This window comes from Silurus aristotelis (assembly GCF_946808225.1).
Source record: "Silurus aristotelis genome assembly, chromosome: 26".
NCBI classification, from domain to species: domain Eukaryota; kingdom Metazoa; phylum Chordata; class Actinopteri; order Siluriformes; family Siluridae; genus Silurus; species Silurus aristotelis.
The window spans coordinates 5102781-5124491 of NC_139599.1; the positions used below are offsets into that span (position 1 = coordinate 5102781).

Sequence of the window (21711 nt, forward strand, 5' to 3'; positions counted from 1 at the left end):
AAATACAAACATTTGATTTAAAACCAATATATGGGCAATGAAGTTTCCCAGTTTCCTCTAAAAAGTGATGCTCACCAGGGCTGTCTCCATCTTTATCCAAGGGTCTACGCATCGTTCTTGTTTTGGTTGGCAGCTCTGGGGCCTGTTGTATGGATCCAAGTGTAAGCTTCTTTCCCTTCTTCCCCAATTCTTTCTCCACCTCTGGAAAAGGTAAAACATCATGTCATTAGCTACACAGGGGAAAGCAAACAAGAATTCTTGCTCAGCAGTAAGATAATCGAGTACCATCTGAGATGCTGGATTCCTGAAACATAGTTTCAAATGCTTGATGGGTCTCGGCAAAGGAAGGCCTCTCTGCTGGGTTCCATTTCCAACCTGTTCCAACCCAAAAACATAAAAATCTGATATTGCCTCCAAATTACAGCCCAACCCCCCAACATTTGGGACGGCACTCTGAACAATGCCAAAGACATATTGTGAAAATAAAATTTCAAATATATGTTTTACTCGTATAATATATCTGAATTTGATAATAAAGGTTGGGTTTCGAACAAAAGTTTTCCCCCTAGTTTATTAATAGTGGTCGAGGCACCGATAGTTGATTGCTGGAACTATTGGTTATCGCCAAAAATCCATACCGATAGTTTTTCCGCCTTTCGGTTCGCTGTCACTACGAGAGCAGCCTCTAGAGGTGAATCACTGACGTCACATGCTGTTTGTTTTTACATGTGAGATGGCACGCTGCACGGAGAGCGCTATATTACAACTTTTTTATTTATTAATGATGCAATTTTTTAATTAATGAATATATTCATTTAGCACATTTTTATGATTCAGTACTTTTTTTTTTGTACTAAAGTTCAGTATTATTTTACATGGAGTGTTTTTTTATTTATTTTTATTGGTTATTGACAAGTATGTTCCTACCTAGCTATCGGTAAAATCCATTATCGGTCAACCTCTAATTATAACATAGCCTAATTATTTGTTAGATTTATGCATAGGCAAGTAAATGTTTTGATTTCAATTGCAATGAATATATATAAAAAAAAAAAGTGTCATTATGATAGTATTATGTTCTTTTAATAGGCGATATATCTCGATGCTCAAAGTAGTGCTCATTTGTCTGTATGGTGCATAACAAAAACTAATCTAGCATTAGTATTCTTAATAAATATATTTAAATGTATAAATCCTCCACAATTTTACTGGTAGTCATTTTCTGTAAAACCCCAGCTCCAAAACAAAGAAATACATATAATGGCTATATATATATATATACACACACACAATAACACAAAGTTACTCACAGGCTCTCATTAGTTCGTAGACCTTCTCTGGGCATCCCTCAGGTCTGTCCATGCGATAGTCCTTCTCAAGTAGCTCATAAACTTGGGACAGATCTATCCCAGGGTATGGGGACATCCCATAGGTGGCAATCTCCCATAGCAGCACTCCAAAAGCTGAGTCACCAAGACCACCATTAGCTCAACATTGTAAGATATCTGCCCTTGTGACTTCCACTTAAAAATCAAAGTCATTCACTCACCCCAAACATCTGATTTGATTGAGAACTTATTATATGCCAGGCTTTCCGGTGCAGTCCATTTGATAGGAAACTTGGCTCCGGCATGAGCCGTGTACGTGTCTCCCGTCATCAGACGACTCAAACCAAAATCTGCCACCTTCACCAAGTGGTTCTCACCGACCAAGCAGTTACGGGCAGCCAAGTCCCTGGAGAAGGAAGAAGAAAGGAAAGTGTTTAGTTCGGACCGAGCCTTTCATAAGGATTAAATTTTTTAAAAGAAAAAACCTGTTTTGTTTTTTTCTTCCCATTTACTACAATAGAAGGAATATCTGTAAATTAGAGAGCATTATATATGTAGGAGTAACATTGCGGCAACAAAACTTGCCACAACTGGAGTGGGGTCAGGGTCACTATACGCTTAAATGACACCAGGAACACTAACCAAACGTCCCCATTCACTAAAACCACAACTGATGCCATAATCATAAAAGCATGCGTTTTCTTGAGCAAAAACAAATGAAAGACAATAAATGTGCACTGTAGTCTATTCGAGCTGTATTTTCAGGGATTCTCTTGCCTGTGAATAAAATTCTTCTTCTCCAAATATTCCATTGCCGAGGAAATCTGAGTGGCCATGTAGAGCAGCACCACAGCGTTGACCTCCTCGCGGTTACACTCGCGCAGATAGTCCAGCAGGTTACCATGGGTCATGAACTCGGTGATGATATAGAAGGGAGGCTCCCTGGTACAAACACCTGAGATGAGAACATCTGATTAGCAATGAATTTGCTGCCATGCTTTAATCACTTGCTTACTTTGCAGGTAGACTCTTTATAAAAGTACCTGATTTGTTGTTTGTTTATAATCGGTGAGGTCAAACCAAAGATTCTTTTGATTGGTCGAGGGAACGGACTTACCTAATAGTTGAACCAAATTGGGATGTTTGATTTCTTTCATGACTGCCGCCTCCTTTAGGAACTCTTCCACCTCCATTGTGTCCTCCTAGAAGATGGAAAAATATTGTGTTTTTGTGGTTTTTCCATTATAATCAAACAATTTGTATGAAGCCATTACAGTAGAGGGAATTGTAACCAAGGCGCGCACACTTTCCATTGTGCATTGTATGTCTTGCACAAAAAGGCTCTTTACTAACCTTTAGTGTTTTCACAGCAACGGTGAGATTGTACTTTTTCCAGACTCCCTCGTACACCTCTCCATACTGGCCTCCTCCCAGCTTGTGTTTCATAGTAATGTCTGTGCGCTCCATCTCCCACTTGTCGTAGTTGGGTGAGACACCGTAGATCGTGGGCTTGTTGCGTTTGGGTGCTGGGTAGTGTAGTGTCGTAATGAGGCCATCAGATACTGTGGAATGGTGATGCACCAACTCGGCCAGTGTGTTGAAACGACTCTCTGACGATACATAGAGCTGTGAAGAATAGTGCTAAATTAGGACAGGGGTTTTCTTACTTCGGACACAGGAACCTTCAGAATCACAGCAAGGTTTTTAGATGAACATTAGACCAACTTCACAAAATATTAACAAATTGTAAAAATTATTTCGATAATACAGTATTTTTTTTTCTTATAAAATTGGAAACAAGTGTACGCAGTGAATACAGCAGGCATGACCCCTGAGTATAACCGGTGAGTGATTATTTCGTCATCAAGCACCCGTTAGTGGGTGGGTATATTTATTAGGCAGCAAGTTACCATTTTGTCCTCAAAGTTGATGTATTAGAAGTGGAAGAAATGGGCGAGCGTAAAGATCTGAGCGAATTTGACAAGACTGGGTCAGAGCATCTCCAAAACCACAGCTCATGTGGGATGTTCCCGGTCTGCAGTGGTCAGTATCTATCAAAGGTGCTCTTAGGAAGGAACAGTGGTGAACCGGCGACAGGGTATTGGGCGGCCGAAACTCATTGATGAACACGGGGAGCGAAGGCTGGACCGTGTGGTCCGATCCAACAGACGAGTTCCTGTAGCTCAAATTGCTGAAGAAACAACGCTGTTTGATTCTTGATTCGTCAGAAGCTGTTGATTGATTTTCTATAACAGTCGCATTGATCAGCTGTAAGCTTTATAATAATGGAACTGTTCTGAACGTAGAAACTCGCACACGGCAGCCACATTACAAAAATTTTACATTTGTATCAGAGCTAAAGCTGTTCCTGTAAGGCAGGGGTCCCCAAACTAAGCCCTCCTAACCAACCCCATAAAAGAAAGGGAAAATGATGTGGCCCTCACAGAACAAGTTAGGGGGACCCCTGCTGTAAGGAAAAGTTTTTAGGAGGCAAGGATTTAGTTTTTACCTCAAGAAAAGTAAAATAAATGACTGTTGTGATAACTATGTGACACCAGGGGGCTAACTTGTTTCATGGATTTTCCACATCGTTAAATGTATCTATAAAAGGATGAAAAGCAATTGTCAATTAAGCGAGAAATTGCTGTGGTATCATGGCAACAAAATAACTGTGGTAATGACATTACACCAACCTTCATTTTTTTCTATAAAAAAAAGATGCCTGTAACATGGAAGAACATGTAACAATAACTTCACAGACTCCTTGGAAAGGACCAGATGACATACCAGGAGAAGCATGGAGATGTTTAGGAGAGATGGTAGTGGAGATTTTAACCAGATTGTTAAAGATTCTGGAAGGTAAGAGGATGCCTGAGGAATAGAGAAGGAGTGTGCCGGTACTGGGTTTTAAGAATAAGGGAAATGAGCAGACCTGCTGTAGCTACAGGGGGAATAAAGTTGATCAGCCACACCATGATGTTGTGGTGAGGGAAGACATGCAGGTAAGTTGGTTTGAAAGAGGCAGATGTAGAGGACAGTAGTATGGAGATGGATGATCCATTGTGGCGACCCCTAAAGGGAGCAGCCGAAAGAAGAAGAAATTCACTGACTCGGTCACTTGGAATGCCCTGGTTTATCAGATATAAAGCTGAAAGACACACAAGAGTTTTAATCATTGGTGCACAGGTCTAAAAACATCCTCTGAGAAATATATGCAGGCCTTCAGAATGAATAGCATGATGACTATTATCATGACCAGAAATAAAAAAATAAAATAAAAAAAAGTGTGACACAGCCTGAGGATGAAGTTCCTGGAATGAGGTAATCGTAGCTGGGCCTATTAAAGTCACTGGAATTACAGAAACCACTAAATCAGAGAGATCCAGACTACCCCTGGATTAATCACACGGTGTTTTGTGGTCCAAAGTCGGACGGGAATAATTGAAAACGGCTGACTGCTTAAAGGCGCGATGAGGAAAGTGGATCATCTCTCCACTGCAGGCATTCCTCTCATAGCCACCATTCCACACCCTTACCTCACCATGCTGAACAATACAGAGCGGTGACATACTCATGCATCTCTCTCTCTCAGTCTCTCTCACACACACACACACACACACACACACACACACACACACACACACACACACACACACACACACACACACACACACACACACACACACACACACACACAGTGTGCATTCTTTATCGGTGATAAAATTGGAACTGCTGAAAAGCAGCCAGCCTCCCTACAGTTTTGTAGGCCAGAGAAGATTTTCTGGAGGATCGGACTGGTGTGTTGAAAAGAATCTTTGAGCTTAATGCACTCACTGCGACGCTCAGACTCTGACAAATTATTATTAGTTTTGAATAAGCAAGAAAACTGTAAGGTGTTGGTGGGGGACAGTGTAGCTAGACAGCATCGGATGGTGGTCTGTAGGATGGATTCGGAAGTGAAGAAGAGGAGGAGGAGAGTGAGGACTGAAAGAAGAATAAGATGATGGAAACTGAAGCAGAAAACTGCAGTGTGAGATTCAGGGAAAAGGTCAGACAGGGGCTCGTTGGTGGTGAAGAGGTGCTGGATGATTGGGCAAATACTGCAGAAGTGATAAAGGAGACTAGAAAGGTACTTGGTGTGACATCTGGCAATAGAAAGAAAGACAAAAAGACATGGTGGTGGAATGAGGAGAACGAGGTTGGCGAAACAGGATTTGGATCGACCGAGTGATGAGAAAAGTAGGCAGAAGTACAAGGAGATGCGGCAGCAGGTGAAGAGGGATGTGGTGAAAGCCAAGGAAAAAGCATATGAGGAGCTGTAGGAGAAGTTGAACACTAAGGAAGGAGAAAAGGATTTGTAGCGATTGGCCAGGCAGAGGGACTGAGCTGGGAATGATCTGCTACAAGTTAGAGAAGTAAAGGATGGAGATGGAAATGTGTTGACTAGTAAGGAGAGTGTGTTGAGAAGGTGGAGGGAGTATTTTGAGCAGCTGATGAATGAGGAAAAAGAGAGAAAGAGGGTTGGATGGTGTGGAGATGGTGATGCAGGAAGTGGATAGGATTAGTAAGGAGGAAGTGAGATCAGTAATTATGAGGATGAAGAGTGGAAAGTTGGTTGGAACAGATGACATACTGGTAGTAGCATGGAGATGTTTAGGAGAGATGGCAATTGAGTTTTTAACAAGATTGTTCAACAAGATTTTGGAAGGTGAGAGGATGCCTGAGGAATGGAGAAGGAGTGTGCTGGGTTTTAAGAATAAGGGAGATGTGCAGGCCTGCAGTAACTACAGGGGAATAAAGTTGATCACACCATGAAGTTATGGAAAGGAGTAGTGGAAGCCAGGCTGAGAGAAGAGGTGACCATCTGTGAGCAACAGTATGAAGGATGAGCACTACGGACGCAATATTTGCTTTGAGAATGTTGATGGAGAAGAGTGGCAGAAGAGATTTGTGATAGAAGGGTTTCTATCAGTTTCAGATCAGTAAACACACACACAAAAAAAAAAAAACTGCCTAAAGGCCACACTGCGGACAGGATTTGCATTTCACATGTCGGCAAATCAAATGAAATCGGCTATATTGCCTGTGCGAGCGCGCTCTAAGTACAGCCACCAAGATGCTCCTCTATCGGTCACGGATCATGGAAAGTATATTTACGTGCATTCAAAGTATTTATTAAAAGCTTCTTTCTTTTCACATTTTTATTTATAACATTAATCATAATGAACTTATTGCCAAACCGGGTAGTTGTATGTAAAATCAGACTTTGAGCACCCCTATATAACCAAAAATGGGATGATCCTTGTTTCATAGCACCTCTGCGAAGATTCGACTGTGAAACCGGCTCTTCCTATCCAAAGCATTGAATCTTCGACTATTCGGGGTCACCGCTAATACTATGGTACTGATAATATATTCATTCATTCATTCATTCATTCATTTTCTCCCGCTTATCCGTAATTCGGGTCGCGGGGGCAGCAGTCTAAGCAGGCCCCCACCTTCGATTGCTGCCCAATCCTCACAGCACCGTCCCTTACGGTCCCTCCTGCAGGTGGTGAGCCCACGGGAAATATATATATTAATATAATGATAATATATTAATATAATAATATGAACGTGGTTTGAATGACATCAGAACCATCAGAACTCTTGCCCAATCAGAAGCAAGAACTCAACAGCACTGTGTTAAGTCAGAAGCACTAGTAAACTCTGTTGTTCTCACCTTGCCGTCTGAGGCCGTGTTGATGCGGTAGTGATAGACTCGTCCCTCGTAGCGTAGCGAGATGGACCGCTGGCCCGGGCTGCTCTCGCTCTCCCGCACCAGGAAGCTGCCGTTGATGCCACTGCTGAGTAGGTACTCGGCGGCGTTGCGCGACACGGGCCCGTGGTACCAGCTGTGCTTCTCCAGACTGTTGACGGGAGTGATGTAGTTGCTGGGCACCCAGCCTTGACCATTCTTGGTCTGTGCTTCACACCATTCGCCATTGTGATTGTATCCCAGAACTCGTAGCTTCTCTCCTAATAAACATCAAAAAACAAAAAACATTTAGAGACAAATATATTTCCGAGAGTCATCAGACAAACATTTGGCACAAACACAAATCTTATGGATATAATCCTTTAGTCAACCCAGATGAAATCTGTTTCTATATTTACCATGAACAGGAAACAGCACGAGTTCGACATAAAACATCTGGACACGAGACTATCGGAGAGTCTGATGTAGTATGAGTGTGACTCCTTGACACTAATTGCATCGTGATAGCCATAACAAATCCACCATTGGTGGAAAAGGTTATCATGTTCTTATTATCTTTTTTGTCACAAGACTCTTTGCTTAATCAATACAGTTCATGTGAAAAGACTTTTTAGCACGTGATCTATTAATAGAATGATATGTAATCAAACACTGATTGATATTTATTAATAGATATTTATTATCATGAGCCCAAAACCTTCTTTTCAACTACTTAAAAATAAATTGTGCAAATAAGCCACGGGTGTTGTGGCAAGTTCGGGTCAGGAGTTTCTTCAATCAGTTATTGCTCTTAAAATGTTCTGTTGAACTGACGCTGTTAGACTCCTGCTAAAAGTCTCCCCAAACGGAAATACTTCAATAAACTACAGATACGTGTAAAAAGCTGCTTAAACACACAGAAATTACATTCACTTTGTTACTGTTCACCACTGATAATTATGATCCAAGATAAGTTTATTTTTTCAGACCATAAAAAAGAAATTTCGGTAGGAAACGTCGCAACTCCGAACCAGCCGAGTTGTAATTCGATTGTATTCTCCCTTCTAAACACAACGTCCTCGTTTTCGTGGTTGCGCAACATGGCGTCATCGAATTCCAGAACTTGTTCTGAAACCGACGACCTCTCAAAAGCTCTTTCAGCTATTCATATAAACCATATTATTCAGTAACCACAATGAAAATAACAGGAGAGGACCGTAGTAACGAGAGTTCAGGAATGCAACTCTGGACACAAAAGATGGGCCTTGACATTTTAAGAGGGATAAAAGAATATTTATTAAAAAAAATTAAATAAAAAAAAAGGGCGTTTGATAAAAATCCAACACCTCTGTAGGAACAATAAAAAACACGTCTGTGGAAGACGGGAGGTAGAATAATAATGTCAGACATGAACATCAATTTTATTTTTAAACAAAGATTGAACGTGTTGTTTACTTTGTGCGTGTTTTTTTTTCTTCTCAAATATAAATACCAGCGAGTCCGATGCCTCTGGCAAACTCAGGAAAACAAAACAACCCAATCAACTTCACACTGCAGAGGATGTGTGGCCTTTTTTCAGTTCTGATGCATTTCCGTCTACAGTTTTTTTTTTTTTTTTTTTTTTTTAAAGATGCCTGTATGACTAACACGGTCTTATATTTCTGTTTGTTTTATGAGTGTATGACTAGATTTCTTTCTTCTCCCTTTCCGCTTCTCCCTTTCTCTGTGGAGTAAAGCTGCACGCCGTGTTCTAGAAGACTGATACAGATATCTGCTGCTATGAGATCATTTTATGGGAAGGACCTCACAATCATCCGTACTGAAAAATTCCGGGGGTAAATTCTGTCAGAATTTAAGCGAACGCTCAGTGTTTTTTATTGTGTTGCTTCTCACACGTAATGTTACACTGTTTTTCTAATTTACGTCTATATTGATAACCGTTTACTAGAGGTCGACTGATTAATCGCACCGGTGCTTGAATGCTGGAACTATCAGCAAATATTTTTTTGCTTTAGTTGCTTTATTTTACAGATAGTTTTTCCGCCTTCAGTCATTACGAGAGCAGCCTCTAGAGGCGAATAGAGGTGCTGCATGGAGAGTGCTATATATTTTTTATTTATTAATTATCTAATTATATTTGAATAATGAATATATTCATATTTCCTTTAGCACATTTTCATGATTCAGTTCTGTTTTTTTCTTTTATTTTTGTAATCAAGTTCAGTGCTATTTCACATGGAGTGTTACACTAGTATTTTTTTTTTAATGCATTTTAAAAACTCGGTAGGTTAATCGGTTATCGGCAATTACTACTATCCAACCTCCCTCTCGGTATCAGTAACATCCGCTATCCTCCGAACCTGTAATTTATACACGAAAAATGCATTCAGTGGTGCCTATAAAACTCCATAAAAAGCAAAACAGAAAACAATCAAATGAAAACGAAATGCTGAGAACGTGTTTATCAGTTTCTCATTTGTTTTCTGGATTTGACCACATTATTTCAAGTCAGAAATCAAAGATCAAAAAAGTGTGCAATTGAAATCAATACGGCGCTTAAATTTGACAGCGGAATCCATCCACAAACTCGGGGCACTTGTATGATTTGAAGCCGAGCAGTTCCCATTAGCGAGTATAGGATATGAACGGTTATGAAATTCTGAGCTGATTTCTATTTGTTTTCTTGTGTAAATGCATATAATTTATATAATATCAATCTTTTGTCATTTCATATATATTCATATATAATATAGATAATATATATTCAGTTTGACAAATGAGTCTCTATGACCACAAAGTCAAATTGATAAACAGTCAGCATATATATATATACAGTGAGGAAAATAAGTATTTGAACACTCTGCTATTTTGCAAGTTCTCCCACTTAGAAATCATGGAGGGGTCTGAAATTGTCATCGTAGGTGCATGTCCACTGTGAGAGACATAATCTAAAAAAAAAAATCCAGAAATCACAATGTATGATTTTTTAACAATTTATTTGTATGATACAGCTGCAAATAAGTATTTGAACACCTGTCTATCAGCTAGAATTCTGACCCTCAAAGACCTGTTAGTCTGCCTTTAAAATGTCCACCTCCACTACATTTATTATCCTAAATTAGATGCACCTGTTTGAGGTTGTTAGCTGCATAAAGACACCTGTCCACCCCATACAATCAGTAAGAATCCAACTACTAATATGGCCAAGACCAAAGAGCTGTCCAAAGACACTAGAGACAAAATTGTACACCTCCACAAGGCTGGAAAGGGCTACGGGGAAATTGCCAAGCAGCTTGGTGAAAAAAGGTCCACTGTTGGAGCAATCATTAGAAAATGGAAGAAGCTAAACATGACTGTCAATCTCCCTCGGACTGGGGCTCCATGCAAGATCTCACCTCGTGGGGTCTCAATGATTCTAAGGAAAGTGAGAAATCAGCCCAGAACTACACGGGAGGAGCTGGTCAATGACCTGAAAAGAGCTGGGACCACCGTTTCAAGGTTACTGTTGGTAATACACTAAGACGTCATGGTTTGAAATCATGCATGGCACGGAAGGTTCCCTGTTAAAACCAGCACATGTCCAGGCACGTCTTAAGTTTGCCAATGACCATTTGGATGATCCAGAGAAGTCATGGGAGAAAGTCATGTGGTCAGATGAGACCAAAATAGAACTTTTGGGTCATAATTCCACTAAACGTGTTTGAAGGAAGAAGACTGATGAGTACCTTTCCAAGAACACCATCCCTACTGTGAAGCATGGGGGTGGTAGCATCATGCTTTGGGGGTGTTTTTCTGCACATGGGGCAGGGCGACTGCACTGTATTAAGGAGAGGATGACCAGGGCCATGTATTGTGAGATTTTGGGGAACAACCTCCTTCCCTCATTTAAAGCATTGAAGATGGGTCGAGGCTGGGTCTTCCAACATGACAATGACCCGAAGCACACATCCAGGATAACCAGGGAGTGGCTCTGTAAGAAGCATATCAAGGTTCTGGTGTGGCCTAGCCAGTCTCCAGACCTAAACCCAATAGAGAATCTTTGAAGGGAGCTCAAACTCCGTGTTTCTCAGTGACAGGCCAGAAACCTGACTGATCTAGAGAAGATCTGTGTGGAGGAGTGGGCCAAAATCCCTCCTGCAGTGTGTGCAAACCTGGTGAAAAACTACAGGAAACGTTTGACCTCTGTAATTGCAAACAAACAAATATTAACAATGACTTTCTCAGGTGTTCAAATACTTATTTGCAGCTGTATCATACAAATAAATAGTAAAAAAAATCATACATTGTGATTTCTGGATTTTTTTTTTAGATTATGTCTCTCACAGTGGACATGCACCTACGATGACAATTTCAGACCCCTGCATGATTTTTAAGTGGGAGAACTTGCAAAATAGCAGAGTGTTCAAATACTTATTTTCCTCACTGTATATATATATACACACACACACACACACACACACACACACACACACCATACAATATGCCCTGTTATATACAATTTCAGCGCTCAAAAGCTGATATTTACTTTTTTCGTCCCATTGTGGTACAAACTGAAATTACAATCTGGCCAGTTTAAGCCTCTACACTGATACTGTAATTATTTGAATTTTCTGCTTGTATGAATGTTTTTTTTGTTTTATTTTTTTACAAAACCGCTAACATTCTGCATCCATTACTGTGCAGTTAATTTTGTCATGTAAACTCGGGGGAAAATGAAAAATCATGAAGTATGAGCTCCCCACATGAAAAGCCGTTTCTAGCGCAGTCACAGCTGCCGTATTGTTTTTCAGCGAGCCGAGTGGAAAAAACGCGCATGTTGCACGTGATAAAAGGAAGCAGAGGGGAGATAGAGAACGTGAGGTGAATATGTGGATTTCCAGACAGTGACGTCACTCGACTGCCCAGAATGGACATGGTGGGTCGCTCACTTAACTCACTTAACAAACATACCGTCCAGTGCGCTTTCATTAACAGAAAACTGTTTAGGTCTCGGTACAGGAGTGTGTTTATGGGTAACCTTTTATCAGATCCTATCAGATCCCTATCTAGTTCACTATTAGACAATTTGTGGTTCATGAATATTTAGATTTCTCGGTCTGCAAGAAGTTTTTCTAAGAAAGAAATAAACCTACTAGACTTCTCAGCGAGTTTATCTTAAAACGATCTCGCTACTTATTAACAAACACCATTACATACACGTCGGTGCATAAACAACGTGTGCAAGTTAATCTGTCGCTCCGAGCTGAAGTGGAAAACTTTTACTTTAATGGCCCTTCAAAACACATTACTGAAGAGAACAACCGATAGACACTTTGCTCCAGAAAGCGTGTGCTGTCTTTACTTTGAACGGAAAAAATTACAAAACGAAAAGGTTGTTCATAAAAGTGGGTCAAGTAGGAATATTAAATATAGTTGAGTTGTTTTGTTTTTTGTAGTAAAGTGAACCTCACAGGAATAAAATGTCTACAATGTCTACAATCTACAATGACTATTTCCATTTTTTTCCACATTTTCTTTTATTACTACCTCAGGTACACATTTTAGAGCTCATTTGCAAACACACTAAAATTAGAGCTGCATTCATCGGTGTACTTCTTGTATTTCTCGGGAGATGTCGACCGATTTGTCGGTTTCGCAGATTCAAGCTTCCTGCCCGCTTTCATTATAAGAGCGGCCTCTAGAGTCTAATCGCTGACACTACGTGCTGTATGTTTTTACACACAAGACTGCATGCTGCACGGAGATTGCGATATTATATATTTATTAATTAATATAATTATTTCATTCAGCACATTTTAATGATTCCGTACTTTTTAAAATCTTTATAATAAAGTACTACTTTATACGGAGCGTTTGTTTTTAATCCGGAATCCATTTTAAAAACTATCGGTTACATAATTGGTTATCGGGAAATACGATCCAACATCTGTAAAGTCGGCCGACCTCTAGTTCTCATTTTAAAGGAAGTAGGAGTTCATACATTTGCAATCCCAATAAAAGATTGAATGACACAACGCCCTGCTGTCTTACCTTTAGTGATGCTGAGAGTGTTGTCGCCACTTGCCACAAAGTCGTACAGTGCTACAAACAGATTGGGGTCGTTTTCACTGGGTCCTGCCAACAGGTTCTCTTTGGAGTTCCATCGTGCCGCCTCAGAAAGACCAGAGGGCTCAAAATCCGGTCGAGCTTCTGTAAAAACAGACAGTCCCATAAATAAACAAGAATACAAACCCACAAACAACAAACACCTTAGAGACGTGTAGTGTTAAATCCCCGTCCTCAGCAATAACACCCGCCTCATTTATTCCTGCATGTCTTCAGTAATCTTAAGGAGTATTCAATTACCTTGGGAAACTTTGTCATACCTACATTAATCAAATTCAAGTGCGACACACAAACTTGTCTAATACATTTTCTTTTCCCTATTTAATTCCAACACTATTTTAATGCACTCCTTCCCACTTGCATGCATCTCTACATTCGATTTTGTACATGTTTTTCACGTGATCATGGCGGGAAATTAAGTATAATTTTCTCTTCGTTTCCACTGATTTAATGTTGTACCTTCCATCACCAAGACAAATTCCTTGAATGTGTGAGCAATAAAACCTCTCTTCTGATTCTGATTAACCCTGACCTCATTCGAAATCTCCTGCGTGATGCGGAATAAAATAGCATCTGATGTTGAAAAACATGTTTTGTACGATGAGACATAAAAATGAGGTCTGGCAAGGAAATAAGGCAGCGATAGTGGAAGATAAACAAATGACACAGAACTGGCTGTGATTTTCCTGTTAGGCAACCGCCACACATACAAAAGGGGAGTGAGGCTCCTCCTTGAAGTTGAGGTGCGATGTGTAACGTTTGGGGATGTTGCGGAATGCGTGATTAGCTCGACTCGTGACGGAAGCTGTAACGTGGGATGAGCACAGTAAAATAAAGAAAGCTTTTACATACTCAAGGTTTTACGAGTCGTATGAGATCAGAGCTTAGAGCAAAAGCGGTTTTGAACCCCTTCACCCTAATAAGAGGACCCAGTGATTTAAAACACAAAGCAGACGCCAGCAAGCTCTGAAGATTAGGTCAACCAAGTATAGACATACCAGCAAGCCAATCGCGACTATCTGGATTGATAACTTGCACTAAAGTACTGAGCAAAATGCATAAAAGTCGCCCGATTTATTCTGATATTCAGAATGAACGTCACTGGATATTGTGACAATGTAGGAACGTTGAGATGATTAAATCGTTCCGAGTCTAATTTGAATTGCTTGATGTCAAATAGCTACTAGAAATTGAAGCTAATTGTTTACTTGAAGTTAACAATTTCTCGATTAATCCTCCATAGAGGGTTGAACTCTAACCATCCTTAAATATCTAAACTATCAATCTTTAGTTTGTTAGTTTGCACAGTCATACTGCTGTTTTCATTGCTGGCTCTCTATTTTTTTCACCTTTACGGACCACAGGAGAGGATAAAGGGGTTCTGACCTTCAGTGGTATCACTATGTTCCTCTACTTTCTTTGATAATGTTGTAGGAGGCCATTTGGCCATATGGGTAGGAAAACATGAGCATATTCGTCCAATAGATTAGCACTATTTTAGGCTTTCCAGGGTGCAATAACTATAATTTCAGAGGTCAATGAGTCGTTTGATTTCTGCAGGCGACAATTATTTCAAATAAATCTAAAGGAAATTGCTTTTTAACCTGGTCATAAGGATCCGAACCATACAAATTTACCACCTAAACTGGATTTGATCTATACAACAGAATAACCTGTTTAGAAAATATGCACTTTACACATTAAAACAGTTATAACTGTCTAAAACCAGTTAGATGGACATCCTATAGCAATCTGCATTGTATGACAATATACACTAAGTGTATACTATACAAATATATAGTATTTAAATATACACAATATGTACTAAGTATAAACAAAAGGTTTGTAGATATCTGACTATAAGTGACCATTTAATCCCAATTTAATTATTACTATAATTGTTCCAATAAGATGTGTATTTTTGTTATTTCATTCAGCGAAGAAGGGCATTAGTAACATCAGGTACTGATGTAGGGAAAATGAGGAGGCCTGGGGTGCAGTCAGCATTCCAATTCAACTTTTAGTGTCTAATAGGGTTAAAGTCAGAACTCTATAGCAGGCCACACAATATCTTCCACTCCAACCCATGTAAAGCATATTTTCATGGATCTGGCTTTGTGCACAGACGCATTGTCATGCTGGAACAGCCCGAACCCTAACCCTAGTTCAAGTGAATGGAAAAATGAAATGGTACGACATCCAAAAAACTCCAAATTTGTAGACAGCAGTTTGCAAAAGAACCACATATGGCTGGAAAAATCCAGTGTCCTGATAGTCCATATAGTGTATTTTCCTAAAACTGGGGTCTAATCATTCTGATTTATTCTATAGTGTGCTTCAGGATTACATTTGCTGCATGTAGAAAACATAAAAACCAAACAAATAAAATTATAACCTTTGATTCTCTTCCTCTGTTTAGTTTTTGGTTCTGAAAACAAACCAAGATTTTTTTCTTAATTTAAAAAGAAAAAAATGCGTAATTGATCTATAGATTTTCCCTCATAGTTTGGGTTCGTTTGTCTAAACACCGAATACACAGTTAGCAAAGAATGAGACAAAAAAAAAAATCTAAATAAGTGAAGGCTGGAGTAAGCCTCAGCAAAACAAGAGGAAGAAAAACTGTTTATTTATAAGAACCACAGCAAAAATTGCTGGAACTTCAAGATGACTTCAGGTCCCCCCCTTTTACAGTAACCAGACCATGCAACAAGACACGTGAAACATGGGCCTTCCCAGAAAAACTCCTCAGTTGCTAAACATCTAAGGAAAGGTCCAGAAAAGTGTGAAACCTTTTTCGCTCTTTATTTATTTTTTTGGAGAGGGGGAAGACACCGTACACAAGAGTAAACACGAAGCAGAACACCTTTTTCTATGGACACACAGGGGAGTGTGAATTTCTAGAACACAATTGAACGTTTGCTTACACTGAACATATGCAGGCAATCAGGCTGGAGTCAGATTTCCTAGTATTCTCTCCTCCCTGACTTTTTTTTTTTTTTTTTTTTTTTTTTTTTTTTTTTTTTTTTACCTCCCCCGATTCCTTTGCTGTGAGCCAGTGTGTCTGGCTTTGCTCTCTCTCTCTCTCTCTCTCGCTCTCTCTCTCTCTCCCCTCCTCCACTTTTCAAAACGGCAGAAATGCTTGGAGGCCTCAAGATTTGCCAAAACCTATGATTTTCAGAAGATCATCAACCCAGAGTTCCCTCGACTGCACTCGCCTGTAACGGATTCTTCATGAAGACCAAAACACACACACACACACACACACACACACACACACACACACACACCACTTTCATGTGCTCCCACGCAATCCCAAATTCTTACCTTGAAGGTTATAGCTGGAAGCTGAAAGACCTTTTTTGGATTTGCACCCCACCAATTTCAGACAGATTTCCAACATTTTCATTTGATTTGTACAGTCCTGCTTTAAAGGGGGGAAAAAGAATTTCTTTTTTTTTTTTTTTTTTTTTAAATCCGTAGACTTTGTTTAGGTTGACAAACGACCTAAACCCTTAAAAATTAGCGTGTGAAGAAAAGGAAAAAAAAAGAAAAGAAAGAAAACCAAAGTTAGGAAAGCGAAGGAACTGGTTTCTTCAGACTAAACGCTGGTATCCACATCGCAAGACTCCACAGCTGCATCCACTTTATGACTTTTTTTTTTTTTACGCAGCTCTTCTAGCGTCTTTCCTGTGCGAGAGGCTCCATTTTCTCCCCATTCCAGCTCTGCTCTAATCGTTTTAACTGGAAGGAAGAGGAACATCCAAACATGAAAAGAAAAAAAGAAAAAACCTTTCCCAAAGCTGATCGAAGAGCGAATTTAAACGTAAGTCATGACGAGGTGCTTCTCGGTGGTGCCATTCTGACGTCTCGGGAGCGCGACAGTGAGAGAAGCCGAGTGCTAGAACCGCGCTCTGCCAACAAAGGGCCCCTTTCAGGCGCTGCCTGCTGGACTGCATGACATCAGCTGGCTGGATCCTCCCACCTCCCCCAAAACACACACACTTACTTGGAAACATACATAATTTCAAACACACACATTAACAGAGTGGGACACCGAGGCACTCACTCTCTGGCAACAAGTCACAGGATGAGACAGTTGGAGAAGGAATCTGCCTTTTGTTGCACGGCACTATTTATTTATTTATTTATTTTTGGCAATGTTTACAGATTAGAAGAATCGAAGAACAGCAAGTGTGCTGCAAAATGTCACGGCAAGCATCCCCTCTTTTTTCCTTCCCCCTTTTGTTTAAGCAGTGAGGCTAACCAAGCTGGAGGGGGGGCTGGGGGGATAGTCAGTTGTGTGTTGTTGAATAATTGCTTTTTATTGGTCATCGAGCTAAATGGTCCAATGATAATGCATTTTGTCTTATAATTTATAGTGTATTGCTTTATACAAAGTTCAAACTGAATAAAACTTATTCAGCTTTTTGCCATTGTTGGTTCATTGTTGGGGAAAATCCAACTGGTTAAGTTCAGCTTTATTTGAGGACGAGATAATTACACTAACAACAATAGGATGTACCAAACCAAATGAAATCATCCATTTATATAAATTCCATATTACCTAAGCAATATAAAGTTTTATTTCGTAGTATGTGTGGATGATACAGGTACTAAACTCGTGTCATGAAATAATACTACTGTGCATGCACAGAGGGTTCCAGGTGCCACACAGGTGAGGGTGGGTTCTCTTTTAAATCTGGTTCCTCTCAAGTTTTCTTCCTCATACCATCAGTTTTTTCTTTGCCCTTGTTTGCTAACTTACAATTACGAGGAACGAACATATCCATTCTTTTGTAACCGCTTTATCTCTGTAAAGCTGCTTTGTGACGATGTCCATTGTTAACAGCGCTTTACAAATAAAAATTAATTTAAATGAGAGTTAAGGGCCTTGCTCAAGGGCCCAAGAATTTGCAGCTTGGTGATACTGGGGCTTGAACCCTCGACCTTCCGATCAATAACGCAGAGCATTAAAACCTAAAACTAACATTTCAAGTTAAATTCTAGCCAGTAGCAGAAATGAAAATGAGCAGAAACCTCGACTTGAATGATGATTCCAGGCAAAATGTGGCTACGATTTCGTTCTTTCATCAGTTGAATACTTTCGGATTGTACGTTTTTACTTTCGCTCGAGCGTGGTTTTACGGGACGCTTTCACTTTTGTACCATTAAACCCCAATATATACATTTGAAATCCCAATTTTCTGTCATTTGACTGGACAGATCATTTACCTGCAACACAACTTACGTAATATTCTCATTTTGAAAAACCTCGCCCTTTATGAGGTGCATACTTCGAATCCTAGGTCAAATTCATTTCCATGCTCTGATCCTTCGCCATGAGCATGTGGAAAAAAAGGTATTAATGTTTCTGGAGCTGACATCACCCGGCTCTCTACACCAGCTGACTGGAGTCTCCAGACAGGCGGGAACCTGGGTCGCTGCGGAGTCCAGAGCCGCGTTGGCCCGCTAAGACATTCTCTCGACTTTCCATTCTTGCGGGAGCGAAAAACAACAGAAAATAGGACAATGATACAATTCCTCTGTAGTCTGTAGTCCAGCCAAGAGGGAATGAGAATAGAGCTGAGGTATGAAATGACTGCAACAAGGACTTTGTGGTATTTCAGCTACCTCACTTCATTTACAGTTAAATACAAAAAGGGCCTGAAAAGCAACCCTGCAGCATACCTAAAAAGGTTATCGTGTAGATTGAGATCGAGTTGATTGCGTGAGCGCTTTAAACGGAGAACAAGGTACAGAGGTAATCATACAGTGGGCTTTTGCGTTTTGATTTGGTAAAAGGATTAAAGGTTTTCGCAATAGGACTTCGCTTCAGGGTCTTGCAGGACACCTGGTTTGCATCATCGACAATATCAAACTCTGGAAACAATTTATACCCCCCCAAAAAACAAACAAACAGATTTTGCTAGATGCACAAAATGACCCGGTAATCGCTGCAGAAGCAGTGGTTTTTAGCATGCGTTTATTAAAAGCAAAAAAAAAAAAGAGAAAAAAGTTAATCGCAAGCTAATTAGGAAAAAGCTCTTAAAAAAGAATTGAGAAGCTTTAACCGTCTCAGGATTTCGGAGTGCGAGTTTCAGACCCAGTAGAGGGGGGAGGACGGAGAAACGTGAAGCACATAGTTCAGTGATGAGCTCACAGGAGAATCACTACGTTACGATTTATATAATGCCACGCTCAGTATGTTAACAGTTAGCTGACGTCTACGGTATGCTCTCGCTCCCCCCCTCCCATTCTTGTTTGTCCCTTCTTTTCTGCTCTCGTCTTTTTCCAAACCCTAGGGCACGAGTAAATAAAAGGCAAATAACTCGCTGCACACCTACAAGACGATATTTTCGCTGTAAGGAACTTTTTTTTGTTTGTTTTTTTCCCCTGTTTTAATCCAAATGAAAAGGAATTTATTTTTTATTTTGCATTGCCTAATGGACAGGGGAAACATGAGCCAGGTGCAGGACGCCTCAGGGGCATCACAGCACGCCTGACATCACTCGCCTGCAAACACACAAAAAAACCCCCCACAAAATATCACACTGCTTTTTAAATGTCAAGCTTATTGCACAGTGCCATCGCGGAGATTCGCTGCACCCGTGCCGATTTGAAAACAAAACAATGCTGCGCTCTAATAAAGGTAGCATAAAGCTGACTGTAGACTGGGGAAAAGCAAATAAAACTCCCTCGAAACTTGGAATTCCTCCTCAGGAAACCCGGACCGGAGTCCGGCTACGTCGAAATAAAGATTTTTGTGTGGAGGTTAATATATGTAATATGTATGTAATGTATGAGGTTAATAATTTTTTATATACATAAAAAATTCCAAATTCTTTAAAGTCACCAAAATAATAATAAAATATTCCTGGTGGTATTCAGGCATTAGTGGGTTTCTTGGACATTTCTGAATGATCGCAGGTGGTTGCTGGGTTGTTAACTGGACCATCATTGTCCAGTTGGTTACTAGTTTGTTAACTGGTTGAGTTCATAGTCTAGCCATTTTCTGGGTCATTGATTGGCTGAGATCATAGTCCAGGTGAATTCTAGGTCGTTAAGTGCTTGAAAAAAATCCAGGTGGCTGCTGAAAAATGACTTTTCACTTTTCTTAAAGCCCAAACGCCCGATCTCTGTTTGGAGTCTACACAGGGACCTGAGACACATGCAAACAATGCTAATTTCCAAATAAAATATGGATGAGGTTTTCTGATATATTTGTAGGCCACCAAGTTGTTTTATTCGCAAAAAAATAATAATAATAAAAAAAAAAAAGCACAAGACACCTGAAGAATCCTAATTATGATTCATAGAGTGTTTTGCGAACATTTCCTCCGACATCTATCACGCCAGCACCGCTCGCTAAAAGGCTGGCGAGTCCCGAATAGCACGCGTGCAGGGACCAGCCAAGCTATTCGACAGTGTTTATCCTTGAAATTCCTTCTGGGCATCTGGGCCATTTCAAGGCCAGCTCGGTCAGTGCCAAGTTCCTCGCTAGCATGGTGCACGTGTAATGAAAGAAGGGCACAAGGCAGGGCGCTGATCGATTCAGAGCCAACGAGTGACTTCATTCCATAAATGCTGAGAATTAATAACACTGGGTCAAATTAGTACAGAGGGACGTAGCCAAAAATTATATGAGCAGAAACAGCCACATCATGAATGCATTAGTTAGTGATTGCATTGGGGACTAATTAATAGCTCTGGTGTGTTGCCCGGTAACATGCGAGAGAACAGAAGACGACGTGGTAGGTAATAACGCACAATAACGACAAGCTAGTTAGCTAGTTCAGTGCAATAATACTAATAAATGAGGTATTAAACATGTTGTCCAAAGCTTTTGCTATGAATTGAGGAGCTCTGTTCTGACCAGGGTTGCAGAGGGTCGGAAAATTTCCAGTAAATTTCGGAAAACTTACCATGGGAAATTTTGGAAATATTTGGAGTTGAAAATAGTTGAAAACTTTCTAAGAATTTTTGGGAATTTATTAGAAATTTGGGGAAATTGTTATAAACTGTTGTATACGAACAGAAATATAAATATTGTCATAAGCTGACATGCATGCACACTAATCAGGGGTCCAGAGGATCGTATTTGATCCCCTAATGGCCAAACTAAATGTTTATATTTTTATGTTTGTGTACGATAGCTTTGATATCATTGTACAATTGTTCATTTTTTTTCTTTTACTTGCGGATCAGCCACGTGTTCGCGTAAACGAGACGCGTTAATCAAGCGACTAAGATGACGACTAACTTAAAATCATCATTTAAATCTCACATTTGGGAGCATTTTCTTACTGTAACTCTTCCTGTAATAAATGAAAAGCCAATTAGATTGGTCTCCTCCCCTTTTTTGCTGACGCGAAAAATGCAATCTGATCGAAAACGTGAGGTATGTCATCCGTTGCACCACTAAAACCAATACAGATATTACAGATATACAGATATATATCATCGAACAACTGATCATTCTATTGTTCTGCAAACCGATTTAATGATTCCCATTCACAGAAAAACTCTCAAAATGTTGACAAT

The 21711-nt window shown here is 40.0% G+C and overlaps 1 protein-coding gene across 2 annotated transcripts in view; it reads right to left on the reverse strand.

The window, feature by feature from the left end:
* Positions 1-21711, reverse strand: part of abl1 (c-abl oncogene 1, non-receptor tyrosine kinase) — a 39047-nt gene that overhangs the window by 4255 nt on the left and 13081 nt on the right. Inside the window, exons 1-10 of one of the 2 annotated variants that reach the window (XM_083531574.1) lie at positions 16495-20192; positions 13096-13254; positions 7051-7346; positions 2682-2954; positions 2446-2530; positions 2106-2283; positions 1550-1734; positions 1311-1463; positions 286-375; positions 76-201 (exon numbers count right to left, since the gene is read on the reverse strand). In XM_083531574.1, coding sequence (XP_083387700.1) covers positions 76-201; positions 286-375; positions 1311-1463; positions 1550-1734; positions 2106-2283; positions 2446-2530; positions 2682-2954; positions 7051-7346; positions 13096-13254; positions 16495-16576 — 1627 coding nt within the window. In that variant the 5' untranslated portion in view covers positions 16577-20192. Of the gene's footprint in view, positions 1-75; positions 202-285; positions 376-1310; positions 1464-1549; positions 1735-2105; positions 2284-2445; positions 2531-2681; positions 2955-7050; positions 7347-13095; positions 13255-16494; positions 20193-21711 lie in introns of those variants that run through there. The other variant, XM_083531573.1, reaches the window with a different exon arrangement.